Source organism: Lacerta agilis, chromosome 15, assembly GCF_009819535.1.
Source record: "Lacerta agilis isolate rLacAgi1 chromosome 15, rLacAgi1.pri, whole genome shotgun sequence".
Classification (NCBI taxonomy): Eukaryota; Metazoa; Chordata; class Lepidosauria; order Squamata; family Lacertidae; genus Lacerta; species Lacerta agilis.
Window position 1 is genome coordinate 18804861 of NC_046326.1, and position 17352 is coordinate 18822212.

Below are 17352 nucleotides of genomic sequence, written 5' to 3' on the forward strand. Positions count from 1 at the left end.
CTACAATACACGAACTACAAGTTTCAACATTTGTCACCAAAGAAATACATTTATGCAACAAAATCTACCACTTCAGCAAAAGCAACCATGAACAATAGATTTTCTTCCTGAGAAAAATTGACCGTGTGAAGGTGACAGACTGGGGAAATCTCTTGCAACTGCAAATCTGTGGGAATGTTTAGGAGTGTGGGTGAGTATATATTATTTTATATATATCATCCCAGCTTGTGTGAGCAAGCTCCAAACTTAGCACAGTCACATTCCCTTTTAAAACACAGCAGAAAACGGTTGCATAGGCTTGCTAAAGCCTCTATAAGAAATATATATTCCTGGTATATTCCCCTTCTTCCCTCTTAAAAGTAAAGACACAACATAGTACTGATTATAAGATATAAAAGAGTCTACTTACAGTCATCCATGAGTTACAGTACAGGCTCAAAGAGGCAGATAAGCTTAGACAAATATATTTACATGTGGTGAAGCTGATTCCATAGGGGAACAGGCTTCACCTCTGCTCCTCTCAGCTGCAAGCTGAGAGAGAGCATCCTGCTTGTTCAAAAGACGAGGCAAAATGGAGAGTGATCTTTGGACTCTTGTTCCCAGGTAAGACCACACCTACTTCTGGTTCCTGTAACTCAGTCCAGGACTGAGTTACCTTCATGTCCACTCTAGCAATGTTGTGTTTGGCTGCTCTGTGTTTACATCCCACAAAATCAACACATGCTGTGAAGTCCTTGATAAACATGGTGGATCAATTTAGATGTTACCCTATTAAAAACACAGCAATTTTATTTAAACCAGTTTGTTTGAATGTCACCTTGTTTACTAATAGCTAGTTTATTATTATTTTTAAAGTGTGTTTTTCTAACCTGCTTTTATAAATCAACACATTTAAAAACTCATCCAAACTCCTGCACATCTTCTAGTCCACACCACACTATGGAAGTACTGCAAAGATTCCAAAGCAGCCCTTACCAAGCTGGTGCCCTCCAGATGTTTTGACTACAACACCCATCAGCCACAGCTAGCTGGCTGTGGCTGATGGGTGTGGTAGTCCAAAACATCTGGTGCATAACCACCAGCTTGGTGAAGGCGGCTCTAAAAAATCCATTTAATGCACCAGATGAAGAGGCTAGAAGCAACACCACTCAAGGAAAGAGCCAAAATTAGATTAATGGTGACACAGCCTTTCTCCAAAGGCAACACAGGAACTTATTATCAACCCATTTCACTTTTAGTGTGTGTGTTTGTACAGACAAATTGCATGAAGACTACAAAGTTAAGTATTGTAACAATTTAAGTATTGTAACATGCAGATAATTTGCTCTCAGTTTGTTATACGCATTAAGAGTGGTAGCCAAATATTTAGCTGCCTTCTGTCACCTAAGGCGTAGTATCTGCTAATAGTTCTGTGGCTGTAGGTTGTTTTAAACAGTTTTTTATATTGTGTTTTAATGTTGCTACCCCTCCCCCCCCCCGGGACCTTAGAGTGAAGGGCAGGTGAACAAAAACAACAATATAAAATTAATACAGTGGTGCCCCGCTAGACGGATGCCTCGCTAGACGAAAGGCATTCGCTAGCGGAAGGCTGCCCCGCAAGACGAATTTGTCTATGGGGCTGCCTCGCAAGACGGAAAAAAAAATTCGTCACACGGAAACCGCTACTTGTATTGGTGCTTCGCTAGACGAAAAAATCGCTAGACAAAGATACTCGCAGAACGAATTATTTTCGTCTAGCGAGGCACCACTGTATAAGCAATGGACAAATAAGTGCTTCACGTAAGCCACTGCAGAATTTGCATGAAAAAATATGTGAAAGAGAATTTCCATCTCCTCAGAACCACATGGTCACTGACATTCTGCCATACAGCCCATCAATAGGGCCTTAAATCAAAGTGGAAACAATACAGCCAACTTCGACAAGCCCTAATACAAAAGAGAGATTTGCAATGAGGAATGAGTCTATTTCAGCTACAAAGACTTAAGTCAAACCACTGCCAGTGAGGAAATCAATTAAGCAAAAGAAATAAAGTCAAAAGAAATACACATAGATAAAGAGTTGTTGGTTTTGTAGCTTTGTAGTGTTTTCTGGTGCAGACACCTGTAAATCTGAGGTTTGTTTTTGAAGCAAGTTTCTAGACCTTGTGACCATGGAGATGCATTGTGGGGGCGGAACCAGGGAAGGTAGGAACAAGCAGGAGCCTCAGTCTCAAACTCCTTGGTTCACACATGGAGTTTAAGGTCGTTCACTGTTCTGGGGAAATCCCTCCTTCAGACAGCCCTCAGCTATGAGCATCAGAGCTGTTGGGACTCAAGTGAAGGCAGTTCTGTGAGTTGTCCTCCCACCAAGGCCTTTTGCACTCGCCATTGGTCTTGAGACAAAAATGCCATGCTTCTCCAAGAACTGAATAATTAGGTGTAAACTAAAGACTGCAACAAGTGACGCAGCAAATGATGGGATCTCATCTCCCAGTCTCCAGTGTTGACGGTGCCTTTTCTGTAACATTTGAAGGTGCTTGAAAACATGAAGCAAGCAGGGAACTTGAGCCAAGGTCTTGTTTTCCATATACTTCAAATGTTGCTAAAGGAGGGATTCCTCAGCTAATTAAGGAATATTTGGGCAATTAGGGATATGGGTGGCGCTGTGGTCAAAACCACTGAGCCTCTTGGGCTTGCCAATCGAAAGGTCGGCGGTTCGAATCCCCGTGACGGGGTGAGCTCCCGTTGCTCTGTCCCAGCTCCTCCCAGCCTAGCAGTTTGAAAGCACACAATTGCAAGTAGATAAATACTGCAGGTACCACTGCGGCGGCGTTTCCGTGCGCTCTGGCACTTGTCACAGTGTCCCATTGTGTCAGAAGCGGTTTAGTCACGCTGGCCACGACCTGGAAAGCTGCCTGTGGACAAAAGCCAGCTCCCTCGGCCTGAAAGTGAGATGAGCGCTGCAACCCGTCACCTTTGACTGGACTTAACTGTCCAGGGGTACTTTACCTTTATTTGGGCAATTTTCCCAAGTGAAAGGCCATAGCTCAGTGCTGCAGCACATGCTCAGCAAAAGTTACAGGGCTCTCTCCTTAGCATTTCTTAGGCAACGAGGGGGAGAAAGACACCCCTCTCTGCTTCAGAGCCACAGAAGTCGCAGCCTGTAAAAAGCAGCCAATACTGTGCTTGGTGGCGCAGTTGTCTGACTCGTATATGACAGTTTAAAACATGTTTCTTAATATATCACTGAAAACAGCACTGTGCCCATTGGACTGGATCCCTATTCATTGTTGTGCTCAATAAAAAGTGTTGCTTTTGACCTTAACAGTTTGAGAACAAGTTATCTGAAATTCTACTATATTTTTATTACTGTTTTAATCTTAACTGTTCAATATAGGTGGATTTTGGGGATAAAAGGGAGTGAGAGGCAATTTATAACATAAGCAACCACCTTTGGTATCTTCTTTTTAAATTCTCATTCTATCAACTCAGAAGAACAAAAAACCAAAATGAGTCCTTAGCACACAACCCCAATCAATCAAATAAGCATTCGTTGATTTATCTTCCAAATAAAGTTTTAACTGTTTTATTTAAAGTGTTAACTGCCTTGGTAGTAATAGGAGAGGACAGTGTGCTGTTATCTTTTAAAGGGATTGTGTGTGGGTTTTTTTTTTTAAAAAAAGCTAAGCAACATCAGAGACAACTGAAAATATTTTCAAAGAAACACTTCAGAATCAAACAGCTGAGGCTTCTGTAAATTCTTTATTGTACATCAATTAAACAAATAAAGAAAGAAAAATTCCCTTTTGCACAGCAACTGCTTAGGGCCCAGCCTGAGCACCATGCAAGATGCCGTGTACACAATCCACTAATTGCAATATCAGGACCAAAAAAACCCAAGTGACTGGAATTCAAGACCAGTTCTGCTGCACCTGTTGAAACCAAGCTGCCATTTGACAGGGGAAAGGGTCAGCCATACAAAAAAGGCTATCACTACTAGCTTGCCATCCACATTAATACCAAAACTTGGTGAGCTCTCTAGCTTGTCTCAAGCCTAGCTCTTTTCTCAGCGAGAGATCCCCACATTTTGATGAATGGCTATAGCTGCTGACCCATATTTGGATGCCTCTTTCCCCAAGTCATTCTGCTATACGCAGTGTAGGACCCCCTGTTGCTATTTCTCCCTCATTCAATGACTCGGCAATAATACAATGAAGCAGAGGCAGCGGTGAACAATCGTTGAATGTTGCCGGTAGGTGACGTATTGTGCCTCAGAGGCTCCACAGCATGGCCACGGCCCTACAGATGCCCACATCATGGTAATTGAAGTAGCAGAGGCCAGCAAAGGTGAGCGCTGAGAGCAGGTAGAGGCCAGTGTTGGCCAGTTTAATAGATGTCTCTCCATGGACGTAGTCAGTTACTATTTGCCCAAGGCCCCTACAAGGAAGAAGAAGAAAAAGCTAAAAATGAAGACAATTCAACCCAACATAGTTTCAAACGTTTTCTAGGGTATTCTCCATAGGAATTGGTTATTATTATCAACCCCTTTCCATTTCCGCAAAAACAACAACAACATTCTTTGCCTTCTTAATTGGACAGCTATCATTGCTGAGATCAGGTGAGAGATGTATCAGTGGGAAAGAGAAAAGCTCAAAATCTAACCTTGATGGAACCGAGGACCACAACTGCTTTCACAAATTATCCAGACAGCATTATTAAGCAAGTCAGAAGGAGCACAGGTTGTGCTGAATGACTGATTATATTACCGAAGCAGAAAGGTATTTTACGAACATCGCATTCAACCCATCATTATGCAACAAGCCTACTGAGGAGTGCCAAGGAGTATTACAGCAGCTCTTGCAGACATGTTGCCTATGGGCACAACAAACAGCACTGTCAGCGAAAACCACAGCAGAACACAGCCCTGGCACCTTTAATCAGCTGCCAAGAATTCATAAGCCAGGCATTCAAAGATTGCACTATTATTTCAGGAATTACCAATTCAACAGGAGGTTAAGGTTGGTATCACTGATCTTGGATGCCTTTAGAAGGGGATTAGACAAACCCACGCAGAATACTGCCTCCGGTATAATAAAAATGTCTATGAATGCCAGCTGTTGGGGGTTATGAGTGTGCTGTTGTGCTTATAGGCTTTTCAGCGGCATCTGGTTAGCCGCTATGGAAACAGAATGCTGGACTAGGTAGTGGGGTAGAAGAGCTGAAAATAATGTCAATATATTTCACATCTGGCAACCAACGCGTCCCTTTGTTTTCAGATTGCACGTGCATAGACGAGTTAAAAAAAAGCCTAGGACACAAAACAAAGCCTCCTGATGTATATTTTGCTCTGGGAGGCTTAGTTTGGTCAGAATAGAGTTTACACTTCCAGAGTTAATGCTAAATACATTACATCTGGTAAATGAGCCACCACAGCCACTAGAGAGCCATGAAAAATTGTGTACTGGGCTTTTTCGACTCATCTACGCATGTGCAACCTGAAAACAAAGGGGAGTGCAGTGAAAGTGCAGAGAGTGCTGAGCTTGAGAAAAACACCAACAGAGTTTTTAACAAGAAAACAAAGAAAAGCTCCTCCTCCACAGTAACAGGTTCCATTACCAGCAACCTGTTCTGGAATTCAGGTGCCTTATCTTGCAGGAGAGGAACAGCCACCCTCACTCTCAAGGTCTTCTTCTGATGTATCCTACTTCCAAAACAAGTGTCTATGGTATGTTTTCTTCTCTGAGTAAAATTTTTGCTCTGTAATGAACATACCTTAAATTTGTTGAGCTACTGTATGAACGGCTTTTTGTTTAGTCTTTTATGGGTCCCTCCCTTTCCTGTTTCTCCTTTTTATATTACATAAAAGTTCTATAATCAATTTACAATGTTTGTAATCTTGTAAACTCCTAAGAGCTTTTGTTGCTGTTGTTGCAAATTTCTAATAAACATTTTTTTAAAAACCGCAGTCAGTTTGCCAATTAACTAGTTGGCTTCTGGGTGCAGTTCAAAATGTTGGTATTGACCTACAAAGACATAAAATGGTACCTGAAGGACCTCCTGTCTCAATTGGAATCTGCCTGGATGCAGAAATCAAAGAACCACTTCCAGGTTCTTTGGCCTTCTGAAATTAAGGAGGTTTACTACTAAAGCAAGGCTTTTCCACTGCTGGCTCCCCACATGTGAAATGCCCTCCCCAGGAAAGTGTGTGTAGTCTCTGCTCTTCTCTCCCTCTGATGGCAAATATTTGGGGGGTTGGGGTTGGGGTTGGGGGGGGACCTGTGGGAGAGAATAGTTGCTTCTGCTGTACTGCTGGCTGGGGATAGCCATTTCTACGAACTGTTATTCTTACAATGTTTCACTGGCAAGTTACATATTTTCAGGACCAAACTGGATCTCTGAAGTACCACACTGCCCTCTAGTGTTAAGTCAAACAACAGACATGGATAAACCTCTGTAGTACTGTACAGTATATGGCATATTCCTGGGAATGCTTGTAAACTGCAATTGTAAAATGCTTCTAAAGGCTTGTAAAAGCCCAGGAAGAGAGAGTAAATTTCTAAGAGAGCATTTGGAAAAGGCAGAGAGCAAAAGTGAGAAGCTGTAAGAATTGACTGTGGGGCACACTAAAAGCTTCTGCCTGCAGCAGTGGTCAGCCAGGTGGCTCCTGGGAAGCCTACAAGCAGAGCATAGGGAAAGATCATAGAACTGGAAGGGACCATGAGGGTCATCTAGTCCAACCCCCTGCAAATGCAGGAATCTTTCATCCAACGTGGGGCTTGAACACTTCTTGTTTGCTTGTCCAGCATCTGGCATTCAGAGGCAGGACCAATCCCAATGCAACAAATTTGTAACAATTTTACTGAAAAGTAGGTTCAAATGTTGCAAGGCTGGGGGACCAGATGCTCTTGGGACTACAACTCCCATTATCCCTGACCAATGGCCATGCTGACTGGGACTGATGGGAGCCCAACAAGATCTGCAGAGCGGCAGACTCCCCATGCCAGAAACAAAGCACAGAGGTCCCTGTGCATCTCTATGGAAGTGGCAACTCCCTCGGTTACAGCACCCCCTGCTGTTGTTTACAGACTCATCTTTAAAATGAGCACTGTGGCGAGCCAAGAATCTCCCCCAACCCTTTCACACTCTAGTTATTCATTGTTTATTTATTAAATTTGTATACCACCCTTCATCTGAAGATCACAGGGCAGTTCGCAAGAAAAAAATACAAAAAGAGGATGCAAAATACACAGCAAAAGAAAAACAAAGCAATACTGTAATCCCTCTCCTATAAACATATTATCATCCAAAGGTCTATTGAGAAACATTTTTGCCTGGAGTCAAAAGAGATGTGACGAAGGCTCCCAGGTGTGAGCATTCCACAAATGGGGAGTCACTACAGAAAAGGCCCACTCTCATGTTGCCACCCTCAGAACCTCTCATGAAGGAGGCACATGAAGAAGAGCCTCAGACGATAATCTCAGAGTCCTGATCAGTTCACATGGGGAGAGCCAGTCCTTGAGGTATTGCAGTCCTGAGCCGTTTAAGGCTTTATAGGTCAAAACCAGAACTGTGAATTGGACTGGGAAACTAACTGGCAGCCAGTGCAGTCAGGCCAGGTTTGGTGTTATCTTGCCCAGTGAGCTGCCTGGTTGCTGAATTCTGCACCAGCAGAGTTTCTCAACTGCCTTCAGAGGCAGCCCTGTGTAGGACTTCTTGCAGTAATCTAACCTAGAGGTAACCTAGAACATAAACGACAGAAATTAGGTTATCCCTGACCAGATAGGGGTGCGGCTGGGCCACCAGCTGGAGCTGATTGAAGGTGGCACTCCATGCCAATGAGGCCACCTGAGCCTCTCATGAACTTGCTAACATGCTTGAAAGATGTCCAGATCTCAGAAGGAATGATGGGATGAAGCAAGTTCCAGGGCTACCGAGTCAAAACAGCACAGAGAAACCAGCCTCTGGACCCCAGTGCAATCCAGGGTTCTGAACTGAGCAGGAGAGGCAGCAGGAATTAATCCCGGTTGGGTTGCTTCCCTCCTTACTCACCAGTGACCGTGGAGTGTGAGAGTGGCAGCCAGCGAGTAGTCCATGGCTGGTCCAGGATACAGGTAAGCTGCAGGCAGGAGCCCAAGCAGGAGGACACTGACTGCTCGCTCACCTGTCCAGTGCAGAGAGGCAGCCTTGGAACCAGCTATAGGGAAAGAAGAAGCACTGTTAATCTCCAGGAACGGCTGCTCGAGAGCCGGGAATGAATAAAGGGTACCTTTGATGATTCAACATTTGTCAACAAATCAATGCAAGCTAGTTGGGTTTATAGGTCTCCCCCACTCCCCAAAGGGTTCCTGAAATTCGGCGACAGTTGGCTTCTTCATGCCAACGATCATATCAGCTGAGCCTCCAAAGAGGAAATGGTAACTGATTAATGTTGGTAGAACTGAACAATTGTCCCAGATCTGAGGTCAAACAGATGGCAAGGAAAAGGAGGTAACCAGGCAGCATAACTCCAGAAAAAAAGCAAAAGAAACCTTGCCTCCAGCAGGAGTCTTACAGAAAATATGAAATTCTTTCATTGATTCCCAGCATCAATCACACATGGAGGCAGTTTGCTACCAATGTTACACTGATTTGGGTGGAAGGGTAAAGACTTTTTTGTCTCATCTTCTGGCCCTTCAAGATGCATAGAAATAGTATATTTAAATATATTCATCTGAATATTTGTATGCCACTTTTACACACAATTGTGCCCAAAGTGGCTCACAAGGTAGAAGGATATAAGCAACAATTTGATGGCACAAAAAAACCCTTCTCCCAGCCTCCCACAACCAAATCAGGAGCCCAAACACAATTTATGCAGATTTGCTTATCAATCATTTGCATGCATTATTCTGAACTGAACAGTGGATATTTGCATACCTTCTTTTTTGTGGAGATGTAGCAAGTTGGTGGCAGAAGTAAATCTACAGGTGACAGAGGGATGGTTGAGTGTGTCTTGGAAGAAGAATATGACTGGAGCCGAGAAAGGAGGGGCAGGTAGCCTTGGGAGAGGGGAGTACATAAGCCTGACCCCCTGAATATTGAAGTTTTTGCACACACAACCTGGGTGCACCCAAGCATATCTCCACAGTCATGAGGACTAGAAACTTGCTTTTAAAAAACCTGGTATGGTGTAGCATCGAGACGAAATTTCCAAAAATCCAAGTTATGAGCAAGAACACCAGATTCTATTTAAAATTCTGCATACAAACTGCAGGAACTTAGCAGATGCAACAGACAACACAACTAGTGCCACAACTAGTATATATGGACTAGAAAAGAACTATTACACACTAGGGAAAACACCAACTTCATTCAAGACTAGCTGTGGAGATTATCATCCACTGTGAAAAGTTGAATTGGCACATCTCAAAAGCATACCGTAAGAAGAAGAAGAAGAAGAGTTTGGATTTGATATCCTGCTTTTCACTACCCGAAGGAGTCTCAAAGCGGCTAACATTCTCCTTTCCCTTCCTCCCCCACAACAAACACTCTGTGAGGTGAGTGGGGCTGAGAGACTTCAGAGAAGTGTGACTAGCCCAAGGTCACCCAGCAGCTGCATGTGGAGTGTTTAATTACAAAGGCAGATGCTCGAAGATATGGCACAAGTGTATTTTTCCATCACCACCTACATCTTTAAAGCACAAGCTTTGACTCCGAGAGTATTAACAAACACCTGCAGGTTGCACTAAGGTGCCAAGTTTGCAAGGAGAGCTGTAAGTGAACAACTGTTCTGCTTTCATCCATCCTTGCTGGATTACTTTTAAGGCACCTATTTCACGATATATTACATGAAAGCAGTTACACAACAACATGGCTTACTTTCATGCAATGCGTTTGGGACAGGAGCACTAACCAGTGCTAGAAAAAAACCTCTAGAAGAGAACACCTTTACAGCTTAGGTCAAGTTACCATGCACTCTACACCACATGGAGCCTCAGCCAGCCTCTAAAAAAAACTCCACCCAAATGCATTCTTAATTGTAGGCTCATCTACTTCAAGGCTGTTGTGTAGTTCCCATGAATTCCAACACACTTGGAAACCAAACATCCAATTAGTTGTCCTATTTAAAACAGGCCAGAGGCAGCAAAGTACATACCTATAATTGTCTATGGACTGTTATGAAACAGAAGGAGGTTGCATGGCAAGCAGGAGAGCAAAACAGTGTCTCTTTCACAACCCAAGAGAACAGATTCCCCTTTTGCAATGATCACGGCGGTCCATTATATTAGCAGCCTGAGACTCCACTACATTCAGGGATGCAATTCAATGTCCCAAGATTGTTCACCACATCATTCAAGTTCAGAATAAAAGGATGCAAATAAAGCAAACTGCATAAAATGAGTGCACATCTTTTGTGCTGGGATGTAAACACACAGCTTTGCAACATATACATTTGAGAAAAAATAAATAAATTGGGAAAGCAGGAGACAGGAAAACAACAGGCATTGTCTGGGGTGCATGTTTGAAGTGTGTAGGATGGAACCAGCATGGTTCAAGCAGGAGACAGAGGAATGCTGAGAACTGAAATTCCACCCAAATGACCCTCTCTTCCCAACTTTCCGGCTTTTCAGACACTCCCAGCACACTCCCAGGTACTCCTCTGCAACCATCAAAACTAGAAGTTTTAGCTCCGTAAATGAAAGGAATGGGGTTTTTCATAATTATTAATCTAAAACTTATTTTGATAATCCTAGGATCTGCCCCAACCCTTCAGGGAAGAGTGAAATAAATTCAAAAACAATAATTTGTTACTGAAAGCACTGTCAATGACAACAATAATTTATCATTAAAATGATTTCATTTACCACTTGCTAAACTACAGAAAGCAAATTCTTCCTAACATGTCTCCAGCTTTAGCTTGCCAAATTGAGGATGACTGTCATAACTACAGAGAGTAAAAACAGGCAAACTATTTTGCATGGCCACATGAAACAAAAGCAGGGTAAAGGAATCCAAGAAAGACCCACCTAAACTCCTGGGGGATGTGTGGATTTTACATGCCAGAGGATGGCGCTTGTCAGTTGCAACACAAACAGCTGGTCTGGTCAAGACAATCTTGTTCAGGAGAACTGTGGGTACAACAGGCAAATCTCACTCAAGGTAGAAGAGGACTTTAATCCTCAGACTCGACCAAAGTGCTTATGCATGCAATAATAAGTACTAATGACATGCTAATATTATTTTTTTAAAACTTTGGAAGGGAAGCTCTTAGGAATAAAGGAAACTGAAAAGAGATACAGCAAAGAGAGGGCAGCTCTCCCAGCCACTGAATGACAAGAAAATCCATTATGAGAATCTACAAAAGTGTGATACAAGTCAATGTAGTACCAGTATAGAAGTATCCTCCAGATACCACCTCATATGGCAACAAAAGGGGGTCCCAGGCCTCCCAGGTTCAAGTTATGAACATGCGTGTGTGAAGCAGCCCATAAGTTAGTGTAGATGGGATGCTGGATAACAGATGGACAAGATGTCCTCCAGATCTGATTTACTGGAATTTTGGATGCATTCCAAAATCATATTGTGCGAACCTACATTTCCATATGGGACGCAGGTGGCGCTGTGGTCTAAACCACAGAGCCTAGGGTTTGCCGATCAGAAGGTCGGCGGTTCGAAACCCGACGACGGGGTGAGCTCCCGTTGCTCGGTCCCAGCTCCTGCCAACATAGCAGTTCGAAAGCACATCAAAGTGCAAGCAGATAAATAGGTACCGCTCCGGCAGGAAGGTAAACGGTGTTTCCGTGCACTGCTCTGGTTTGCCAGAAGCGGCTTAGTCATGCTGGCCACATGACCCGGAAGCTGTACGCCAGCTCCCTCGGCCAATAAAGCGAGATGAGTGCCGCAACCCCAGAGTCGTCTGCGACTGGACCTAATGGTCAGGGGTCCCTTTACCTTTACATATATCACACAAACAAAGAGGTATGGGTAGGTAGCAGTGTGAGCAAAAGAGACAACACTTAGGTCAATGCATGTCCCCTTTCAATGCTCTTAAAGGTAAAGGTAAAGGGAACCCTGACCATCAGGTCCAGTCGTGTCCGACTCTGGGGTTGCGGCGCTCATCTCGCTCTATAGGCCGAGGGAGCCGGCGTTTGTCCGCAGACAGCTTCCAGGTCATGTGGCCAGCATGACAAAGCCGCTTCAGGCTAACCAGAGCAGCGCACGGAAACGCCGTTTACCTTCCCGCTGGAGCGGTCCCTATTTATCTACTTGCACTTTGACGTGCTTTCGAACTGCTAGGTGGGCAGGAGCTAGGACCGAACAACAGGAGCTCACCCCGTCGCAGGGATTCGAACCGCCGACCTTCTGATCGGCAAGCCCTAGACTCTGTGGTTTAACCCACAGCGCCACCTGGGTCCCTTCAATGCTCTTATTTCTTTGCAACGAAAGGCAAACTACCCTCTTATTCACTCACATGCTAGCTCTTAGGTCACATGTTACAAGACAGTGCATGATCTTACAGGCTGTTGCACAACATCCAAAAGTGCATGTGACAAAGGGTTTGCCATGGCAGCGGCAATACCTAGCCTGGTTAATATTTTCTGTGGCTTGGGGCACTCATGTATTGCAAGTTGATGACTTGCATGTGTAATTAGAACTGTGTTTGTAATTAATGTTGCTCTTCCACATCTGAAAGAACAAGCTGTATTGTTCTGATCTGCACAAAGTTGTCTCTGTCTTTTACACATGAACCAAACATGTTTTACTAACATAGGAGAAATATCTCAGTCTCTATTTTAATTATGAAGACATGCTCCTTTCCCCACCCCAAAGCAATTATTGAAGCAGAAAGATATGCAGAGTAAGTTGCTTGTGAGATACAGCTGGAAGGTTAGCAGGTACTGTATAGAGTGAAGAGAAAGCAAAGGAAAGTGCAGCTACCAAAGCAAATTAGTCCGACGTTTGCAAATGCCTAAAGACCACAATGATAAAGAAGCCTTTCTTAGGAGGGGAGAAAGAATACCAGGTATCTCATCTAAGCTGCCTCTTGCTTCAAAAGAGAGTCACCTTCAAAAGGATAACACTACAGCTCCATGCAACACAGCAAGAAGCAGACAAAAGTTGCAGCTAGGAAAGAAGACCTGAAAGGAAAAACTTCCCGACCACAGGGACAAATACCACTGGGACAGCAGTGGAGGAGAAACAAACAAGGAACCACCAGTACCAATATATGTTATTTTGTTCCCAAAAATGGCTTGGGGGGGGGGGCTCAGTGGCAGAACCACTCGTGCCCTGCAATGCAAAAGCTCCCAGGTAAAATCCTCTACAGCGTCGGAGCAGGACTGAGAAAAGTCTCCTTTGCCTGAAACCCTGGAGAGCCCTTGCTGCCGGTCAGTGCAGACAACAGTGCGCCAGGCTACAGGCCTGATTCAGTACGAGGCAGTTTCCTATGTCCTTCTGCCTTATGGGGAAGGGCAAAGCACCTGCCTTGCAGGCAGAAGGTCCCAAGTTCACCCCTTCCATGGCGCCCCCTGATAAGGCAGGAAAAGGACTCCCTGGTCTGATACCCTGGAAAGCCACCGCTGCCAGTCAGTGCAGACAATACAGAGCTACGTCGACCAAAGGTCTGGACTCCGTATAAGTCCTCTGCTCTCAAATGTCAGTTTAGACAGGGAGGAGAGACAAGGGCGAGTCCCTGCGAGGCAGCTTCAAGGGGGCAGAAGGCAAGTCAGGTTCACCCGCTCCCCCTCCCCCTCCGCTCACTCACCGACTCCCCCGCCGTAGGGTCTGCCCAGCCCCGCCCGCAGCAGCAGCAGCCCCGCCGCCATCTTGCACCGCTCGCCGTCCCCCTTCTGCCTATTCGTGGCCTCCCACTCTAAGGGGGGGGGGAGATAGGGCCCAAGGGCACTCGCTAGCCCGGAACCGGAAGCGTGACGTCGGGCTTCCGGTCGACGAGATGCCGCTTCCGGTTGACCTTTGAGCGCGCGGGTGTGGGAAGGCCGGTCCTCGCCTTTGCCTTCGTCCTTATTACCTCGGTTCGGGGAGGCCGCAGGGCAGAGGCTCCGCCATGGAGGACCCGGAGAGGGAGGCCGACGTCTCGGAGCTGCAGCGCCTGGTGGCTGTCGAGGAGCAGCGCGCCCGCCTCGCCGCCCAGGTACATGCCGCGAGATACGTGTTCGTGTGTGTGTGTGTGCATGAACAACCCTGCGAGATCGGCTAGGTTGAAATAGGAGGAGTGGCTGGCTGAGTGGGGCGGGGGCTTGAACCTGGCCTCTTCTCCATGGAACACCCCGCCCAGAGCAACCGTGTTATGAACTTTTTTGTCTCGTCTGAACCCAGATGCGTGTCCACGACTCAGACCTAATTGTAATTCCCTCTCCTCTCTCCCCTCTCTCCTCTGTCAGACTAGGGTCTGACAGATCCCTAGTAGCACGCCCCTTTATCCCACCCTGCTCCTTTGTAAGGCCCTTTCTGAGCTCTTCTCCCTTTCCTTTTTTTGGGAAAACCAGGGACTAGGGAACTTCTTGAGCCCCAGGGCCATGTTCTTTCTGGGAAAGCTTCCGGGATCTGCACGCCAGTGTGGCACCATAGGTATGACTCATAACTTTGCACGGTAGCATTTGCCTTGCAACCATACAAAAGCCAGAGGTTTCTGCACACACCCCTTTCTATCCAGGCAAGTAAAATACATTGCCCAGTTCAAGGATACCTTCTGGCCCAGGAAAGCACTTAAGCAGGGCCTTGTAGGGTCCAAAGGGCCAGAGAGAGTCCTGGAGAACCCTCAGACTTGAGGTTCACCATGCCTGTTCTTCAAACGTCACTTATTTACTATACCTGCTTCCATTAAGATAATCCAGACTGGATCCACCCTCCTGTTAAGAAACCTGAGCTATAGTTTACTTTACAGTATTGTTCTGCCTAGGCTTTTCAGGTGGCTGGGCTTTCTGAAATGGCTGCATCTGCCTTATACCCTTTCTCCACCCAGACCTTCTGCCCCTTCTTAGACCTTAAACCTTCTCCCCAGAATTCATTCAGGACCTTTGATTGTCTATTCTGCCCTGACAGTCACCCCAAGAAGCTGGAGATGGCACTTTCTCATGGGGTGGGGGTGTCTGCTAGAATTGCAACTCCTTCTCGCAAATACTACTTTTGAGGCATGCGAGATTGGGAAGCATCATTAAATTCAGTGGGATTACCTTCTGAGTAGATAGGCATAGGATTGGGCTGTTGGCACATAGCCTCATGCTGCACCACTGTGGCAAGGTCAAAGACAATTCCTCCCAGATGTGTGTGGGTGGGTGGGTGGGGGGAGGAGTGATCTCCTACAGCTTCGCTTCAGCTCTGCTGTGAGAAATGGAGGAGTGATTTTTTAAAATGTCCAGATGCATCTAAATGGCCAGTTCCAGGCTTCTCCGCCAGAGATCTGTTTCTCACACCAAAAGTTCCCCACAAGAATGTAGGAAGCTATATTATACCAAGTTAGACTATTTCTCTATCTAGCCCTATATTGTCCACTCAGATTGGCAGCAGCTCTCCAGGGCCTTACCTCATCTTTTCCACTGGAAAATAGCCAAGGATTGAACACGGGACATTTTCCATACAGCATAAGCTGTACCACTGACCCATACTCAAAAAATGATAAACAGAGCACGTCCATTATTATTAGTGGTACCTTGGTTCTTGAACTTATTCCATTAGACTCCCGAAATGGTTCGAAAACCAAGGTGCGGCTGCCGATTGGCTGCAGGAGCTTCCTGCACTCAATTGGAAACTGCGTCAGACGTTCAGCTTCCAAAAAATGTTTCCAAACCAGAACACTCACTTCCAGGTTTGTGGCGTTTGGGAGCCAAGCCGTTCAAGTACCAAGGTACCACTGTATTATTATTATTATTATTATTAGGGCAGAATGGGACTCATTGATCCTTGGTTGTTGTGATTTCTGTAGCTTTGGGGTATGAGTGTCATTGTCCTCAATGTTACTAGCTACATGTGTACATGCTATATGGATGTCTATGTGGGAAAGGGCCTATGCCACACATCACCCAAACAGCCAGATTCATTTTCTGAGGGTGTGAGTCTCCCCTGTAGCTAAGTTGTGCCATCAAAAGCTCAACACGACTGCAGGGATATCTGCTACATGCACACCAAGCTGGAGAGGTAAATGGGGCCCTTCGCAGAGGGCAATGGAAACTTGCCATGTTGAAGGTTGTGAGCGGAATTGAAAGAGGCTGGTCCTAATGGGGAGTGCTGTTAATACTTGTATCCATTCTCATCTCTCTCTGCCACTCCCTACTCCAGGTTCACAACTTCATGGAGGTCTGCTGGGAAAAATGTGTTGACAAGCCAGGTTCCAAGCTGGACTCCAGAACAGAAACTTGCCTCGCCAACTGCGTCAACCGCTTCATAGACACAACACTGTCCATCACCAACCGCTTTGCACAGATAATACAGAAAGGAGGCCATTGACTACCACATGGAGGAGGTCCCCTTCGATCAACGGACTTAACAAGATCCAGGTCTTTCACTGGGGCCCTACTCTGTCAGTTGTTCTACCTCAGTGCAGCTTGAAGAGCCATTTGTACATGATTGTTCATGCCTAAGTGGCATTAGACTGGGTCATGTAGAACAAAATCTTGGCTCCTTTCAAGCTAATAAATCAAGACTTGCTTAAACAAACTGACCCTGTAGCAAAAACTTAACTGCTTTGCTTTCTTCCCAATGCAGGATAATAGGGATAACATGTACCCTCACACTAAATAGCATGCTCTTAAAATTCTCTCTCAAAGGTAGAAGTGTTTTCAGGAAATCTTAGGAAAAAATGGGGGATGGGGAGCATTTGCAAACTCATTGCCGAAGCTCACGTAGGCTCTCTTGTGTACTCTTACCTCCTCCATTTGATAAGAGAAAAGAAAGTTGCTTTACAACTCAAAACTAATTTGTACAGTAGTTACTGCTGCTGCTGATTGCAGTAAAAATCTATTCAGCCATTCCATTCTCTATTTTGGAGTTTATACTGCTTCAGTTCCATTCTGAGCATGCCAATTTGTATCAAAGCAAATTTCTTAATGCATTACTATCTTCTAATGAACACCTGTGAACCTGGTCAGCACATTTTATCCCTGCAAAACACATGTTCTGCCATTTGAGGAAAGAGATGCAACAGAGCTTTCTAGATCTGTGCCAGAGTGCTGATTGCAAGTTCTGCAAATGTAACGTAGGATTTCCTGGCTTGCACTTAAAGGCCAGTAACAGGTATAGATCCTTCACTGCCATCCTCCCTCCAGAAGTTGGAATTCCATTTATAATGAGTGTGCTACTGTTGTTCTTCAGATTTATTTTTGAAGCCCACCCCTTTCACAATGCCTTTCCGATCTAAGAGTGTCTCATCTCCCCCAC

At 45.2% G+C, this 17352-nt stretch overlaps 2 protein-coding genes across 2 annotated transcripts in view; one reads left to right on the top strand and one right to left on the bottom strand.

The window, feature by feature from the left end:
* BCO2 (beta-carotene oxygenase 2) overlaps positions 1-13862 on the bottom strand; it is a 72912-nt gene extending 59050 nt beyond the window's left edge. Inside the window, exons 1-2 of the mRNA XM_033172495.1 lie at positions 13724-13862; positions 10986-11087 (exon numbers count right to left, since the gene is read on the bottom strand). Coding sequence (XP_033028386.1) covers positions 10986-11087; positions 13724-13784 — 163 coding nt within the window. The 5' untranslated portion in view covers positions 13785-13862. The remainder of the gene's footprint in view (positions 1-10985; positions 11088-13723) is intronic.
* Positions 13863-13966: 104 nt separating this feature from the next.
* Positions 13967-16632, top strand: TIMM8B (translocase of inner mitochondrial membrane 8 homolog B). Its single transcript, XM_033172500.1, has 2 exons — positions 13967-14110; positions 16255-16632. The coding sequence occupies exons 1-2, from the start codon at positions 14024-14026 to the stop codon at positions 16420-16422; spliced, it is 255 nt and encodes an 84-aa protein (XP_033028391.1). The 5' UTR covers positions 13967-14023; the 3' UTR covers positions 16423-16632.
* Positions 16633-17352: the final 720 nt, after the last annotated feature.

Bases quoted from the DNA above. Each gene is read 5' to 3' on its own strand.
- TIMM8B (XM_033172500.1), top strand. From the start codon at position 14,024: ATGGAGGACCCGGAGAGGGAGGCCGACGTCTCGGAGCTGCAGCGCCTG. The intron at 14,111-16,254 runs GTACATGCCGCG...TCCCTACTCCAG, and splicing joins GCGCCCGCCTCGCCGCCCAG to GTTCACAACTTCATGGAGGT.